The sequence below is a fragment of the Suricata suricatta genome, chromosome 8 (genome assembly GCF_006229205.1).
Source record: "Suricata suricatta isolate VVHF042 chromosome 8, meerkat_22Aug2017_6uvM2_HiC, whole genome shotgun sequence".
Taxonomy (NCBI): domain Eukaryota; kingdom Metazoa; phylum Chordata; class Mammalia; order Carnivora; family Herpestidae; genus Suricata; species Suricata suricatta.
The window spans coordinates 227,754-232,866 of record NC_043707.1 but is presented as its reverse complement, the minus strand read 5'-3'; the positions used below and the strand labels follow the sequence as shown (position 1 = coordinate 232,866).

The window sequence follows — 5,113 nt, the reverse complement described above, 5'->3', positions numbered from 1 at the left end:
GCGGGCAGGCGGGCGGGCGGGCGGAGCCCCGACCCCCGGCCCGCCGCCCCTCTGCCTTGCGCTGCCGCAGGCAGTTCCTGGCCCCTGGCGCTGCCCGATGGGTCAACATCGACAGCCGGACGATGGAGCGGACGCTGGAGGGTCTACGGCAGCCGCACCGCTACGTGCTGGACGACGCGCAGCTGCACATCTACATGCTGATGAAGAAGGTGAGCGCGGCCCCGCCGTGCGCTCAGGCCCCTTCGCGGAGGGGCCCGCTGCGGTGCAGAGGGGCTGAGGGCTGGCCCAGCCGCGTGCTTAAGGAGAGGTCCGGTTCTGATTTTAAAACTCTCTTAACATGGGGCTCCTGGGGGGCTCGGTTGGTTGGGTATCCGACTCGACCTTCGGCTCAGGTCACGATCCCAGGGTCATGGGCTCGAGGCCCATGTCAGGCTCTACGCTGACCATGGAGCCTGCTTGAGATTCTCTCTGCCCCTCCCCGACTCATGCTCACACTCTCTCAAAAATGTATTTTAATGTGGAGAATTCCAAATGCAAACAAAAGTATAATCAAACGATGCCTCTCCACATCCCCACTGCCCAGCCTCAGAGACAGTCAGCTCCGGGCCTGTCCTGCCTCTCTTCCCCCCTGCCCCTGCCCCCTGCCCCGTGACGCTCAAGCCGTTCCCAGACTTCCTACCGATAGACATTTCAGGATCGTCTAAAGGACACGGATGCCTCCCTCCCTTTTCAACGTGACCCTAGATGCCAGCGCCACACCGAACGCAGGATATTTCCTGTGTCCTCAAAGTGCCAGCGGGGTCACAACTTCCCCACTTGGCATCAGTTTAGTTCCCTGTTGTAAAAAAAAAAAAAAACTTGGTGACTTAAAGCAACGTGAACTTATTATCTTACAGTTCTGGAGGTCAGAAGTCGGACAGGGGTCCCCGGGGCCAAAGTCAAGGTGTGGGCAGCACCGGGCTCTTCTGGAGGCCCCAGGGGGGGATCCCGGGTCCTGCCCTTCCCGGCTTCTGGGGGCGCCTGGCCCCTCCTTCCTCTTTCCACCAGCAGTCTGGCCTCTCTGACCTGCCTGTCTGGTCCTCCCGCAGCCCCTCGTTGACATTTAGGGGCCTGTGGAGACACAGCCCACCTGGACAGTCTAGGACATCTGCCTACCTCAAGATCTTGACTTCTATCTGCAAAATCCCTTTGCCTTATAAGGGACACCGTCATAGGTCCCGAGCTCAGGGTGTGCATTTCTCTGGCGTCTTCCCCTCTGAGTGCTGCAGCCAAAAACATTTATCTATTTTCTTTTCAATTTGTTTGAATTTGGGTCCAGACAAGGTCCGTGTGTCAGAATTAGTTAATATATATCTTAAGCCTCTTTTTACTTATTATTTTTAAATATCTGTTTGGTTTTTTATTTTACTTTTGTTGATAGAGAGAGACAGAGACAGAGTGGAGATGGAGAGGGGCAGAGAGAGAGGGAGACAGAGAATCCGAAGCAGGTTCCAGGCTCTGAGCTGTCAGCACCGAGCCTGATGCGGGGCTTGAACCCACGAACCGTGAGATTATGCCCTGAGCCCAAGTCAGATGCTCAACTGACTGAGCCACCTGGGTGCCCCTATTATTATTTTTTTCAGTTTCTTTATCTTAAGAGACAGTGTGAACAGGGGAGGAGCAGAGAGAGAGAGAGAGAGAGAGAGAGAGAGAACCCAGGCAGGCCCCACACTCAGCACAGAGCCAAACGCGGGGCTTGAACCCACAAAACCACGAGATCATGACCTGAGCCAAAGTCAAGAGTCGGACGCTCAACTGACCAACACCCCCCCTCTCCTCCAGCGCCCCTTAATCCTCTCTTTAAAGCACAGGCTGCTGCTGCTTTTCTTCTTTTTCGGTTTTAAAGGTGCTGGAGGTCTGTGTCCTGATCTCCCCGGGGCTGGGCTTCCCTGGTGTCGCCCTTGTGCTGTCCTGGTCAGGCCTTTCGGTGCTTGGGTCGTTACGTTTAGGACTTGATCAGCTTCGTCGTCAGTTCTGTCGTGTGTTCGGTTTGCTGGGAGTCCGCTTCAGGGACGGGGTTTGGTGCGTCCTCCCGTCAGGAGGCACTCGGGCCCAGCCGCCTCTCCTCCGGTGGCCAGTGTGGCCCTGGCAGCTGGCGGCCTGGCCGCGGCCTCTGTGCGGGCGAGGGGCCGGCCCCGCCTCTGTCTGAGAGCGGGGCCAGTGCTCTGCTCTTCGCGGTGCAGTCGTCCGGGGAAGGCGGACTCAGTGCTCCGTCCCTTCTGTTATTGGCTTATTGGCCGCGTTTCAAATCGAAGCGTCAGACCCACGGTGTCTGCCCAGGGTGGTCAGCAAGTTTGAGGTGTTTCTAACACCACCGGAAACCCACACTTTCACCAGATGACGGGTTGCGTTTGGCTCTGGTTCCCACTCGTACTGTGCAGAGGGCCCGGGCGTCCGTGTGGTGGTTGGGCCGTGGCATGGCCGGCCCTGGGGGCAGCCGTCGCCATGGGCACCCTGCTCCTCTTCACGGGCCCTTAGAAGTGTTGGCTTGCACACTGCTGTGCTCACGGTGACCTGAACCGTTTGCAGCCGGTCAGTGAACAGATGCAGGAATGTCAGTCTTTTAAGTGGAACGTATCAGGACTTCATACTGACACTTCTTGTTTTTTTCTACTTAAATATTTTGAATTTATTTTTGAGAGAGAGAGAGAGAGACAGAGTGGGACAGGGAGGGGCAGAGGAAGAGGGAGACACAGAATCTGAAGCAGCTCCAGGCTCCGAGCTGTCAGCACAGAGCCCGACGCAGGGCTCAAACCCACGAACCGTGAGATCATGCCCTGAGCCGAAGTCGGGTGCTTAACCAGGCGCCTGGATGCTTCTAATTCAGAGTCAGGCTGAGAGAGTTTCCTCAGTCTGGGCTCTCAGCAATGCCACCGGGACGCCGCGCTTGCTTTTCCGCACATGTCACTTGGCTGAGCAGCACGGCACTGCCATCGACCGTGCGGTCACGGTGCATGCCTCCCTCTTTTCTTTGTTCGGTCCTTTGCATCTCCCCATGTGGTCAGCGTGGTGTCACCCACCAGGTGGCTGGCGCACTCGTCCCACTTTCCTTTCAGTGTTTGGGAGTTGACTGTTTGTTGTTTTGTTTTTTAAGTATGTAAAGTATCTACACAGTTTCAAAATCCGACCTACAAAGAAGGTACATTCAAGGCAGTACTTACAGCCCAGTCCTCCCGCCGTCTTCCCTCTTTCCCACTGAAACTAACGATTTAAAACTAATATTTTTCTTGGGGCGCCTGGGGGGCTCAGGCAGTTAAGCATGTGACTTCGGCTCAGGTCATGATCTCACGGTTCCTGTGTTCAAGCCCCGCGTCGGGCTCTGTGCTGACAGCTCGGAGTCTGGAGCCTGCTTCAGATTCTGTGTCTCCCGCCATCTCTCTGCCCGTCCCTCACTTCTGCCCTCTCTGTCTCTCAAAGACAAAGAAACATAAAAAAGAGCCTGGAGCTGCTCTGGATTCTGTATCTTTCTCTCTCTTGACCTCTCTCCAGCTCATGATCCTGTCTCCCCAAAATAAACAAACGTTAAACAAATTTATATTTTTCTTTTAAAAATAGAAGCAACTTGGTTCATAGATTTTTCTCCCTCTTTATTGTATACTATACAGTGTTTCCCAGCCTTGTCTTTTATTTTGCTTCCTGTCCTGCCCCTCACGCCCCGGGGCACAGAGAGCCAGGGGCGGCACTGCTTGGGATTTCCGGCTGCAGGCACCAGGGTTCGCTCGCCCGTGAGTGGGCACCGGGCCTCTACCTGCTTTTGTGGGTACGCTGGGTAGGAGCCCGGGTCTCCCCAAGTGTGTCTGGGCCAGTCGCCTCCAGCACTGTCCACCGTGGGGGGACCAGGCTGCCAGGCCGGCCCGGCAGCGGGAGCCCACCGGACGCCACCTCTTGCAGGACTCCTACCCGAGGTTCCTGAAGTCCGCCGCCTACAGGGACCTGCTGGCTGACGCAGTGGTTCCCGCGGAGGCCAAGAGGCGGTGAGCTTGTCTGTGCCCCGCGCCTGGAGCGGCGCAGACCCCGCAGCGAAGCGGCCGGGCCCCACCGCTGCCCTGTGCTCAGGCCCCCTTGTGCCCACAGCGTGTTCCCGTTCCCGAGGAAGCTGCCGCACTCCAGCCCCAGCCCTGCTCTGCTTCCTGCCTCCCCGTCTGGGGAGCCTGTGGCTGCTGCCAGTGGCCCTGCGTGTGGCGAGGGGGGCGCCTAGGTGGGCACACGCGCCAGGAGGGGAAGGTGACCGTCCTCCCCTCAGGCCCCGAGGGCCCGGCCTTGCTGTGGGACAGACGGATCCCCTTGTCAAGCCCCCTCCTCCCCAGAAGGACCTGGTCTGGGTGGTGATAGTCTGGGGCACCTGGAGAAAAGTGGCGTGAGACGGGCAAAGTGGATCAGGCCACACAAAGCCCCCGGCACTGTGTGGTCTGCAGTTCAGGACTAGGCGCCCGCCCCACCTCCACAACCACTGACCTGCTGGCAAATACCAGGCGGCCTCCAGCAGGTGGCACTGGTCCCAGGAAGAAATGCAGGCCTCGGGGTGGGTTTACTGGCCTCGCTCTGCCCAGTGCGACCCTGTGGGGACCTCACACCGCGTCCCTAGTTCTGCTAGGGCTGCCTCACCCTTCCACCCAGCCTAGTGCCATTCTCTCAAGTCTCGCCCACACTGTGGCCGTCACTGCGCGTGTCCCACACCTCACCCCAAACCTCGCCCCCCCGCGGGGGCACCTCTGGCCGGTGTCCTCGAGGCTGTGGCTTCTCCACCAGAGTCATCCAGAGACAGCCCCGGTGTCATCACCCCGGTGGCAACGGGTCTGGTTCACGGCCGGGACAGGCAGAGCCCTTGGGGGGGGGGGAGGGGATGCCAGACCCCGGGGGAAGGGCGGTTGCTCTGGGAGCACAGGTCTGTGAGGCCACAGGGAGCAGGGCCCCCTTCCTTCGCCCGGCTTCGTCCGGCCTGGAAATAAAAGACCGCACTCTGAGCCGCTCTGTCGTAGTCCAGATCGTTGAGTGTGCGCCGTGGGGCATGGGGCATGTGAGGCCTGTGGCACGAGGTGTTTGTGAGGCAGGCAGTGGTGGGGGGGGGGGGGGG

General features: G+C 58.9%; 1 protein-coding gene across 1 annotated transcript; it reads left to right on the top strand.

Moving 5' to 3' along the window:
- Window positions 1-2: 2 nt before the first annotated feature.
- LOC115299551 (regulator of G-protein signaling 11-like) lies at window positions 3-5,010 on the top strand (the record flags this gene model as incomplete). Its single annotated transcript, XM_029948948.1, has 3 exons — window positions 3-209; window positions 3,931-4,013; window positions 4,114-5,010. Coding segments are annotated over 3 exons (414 nt in total), but the record flags the coding sequence as incomplete, so codon positions are not given.
- Between the last annotated feature and the right edge of the window lie 103 nt (window positions 5,011-5,113).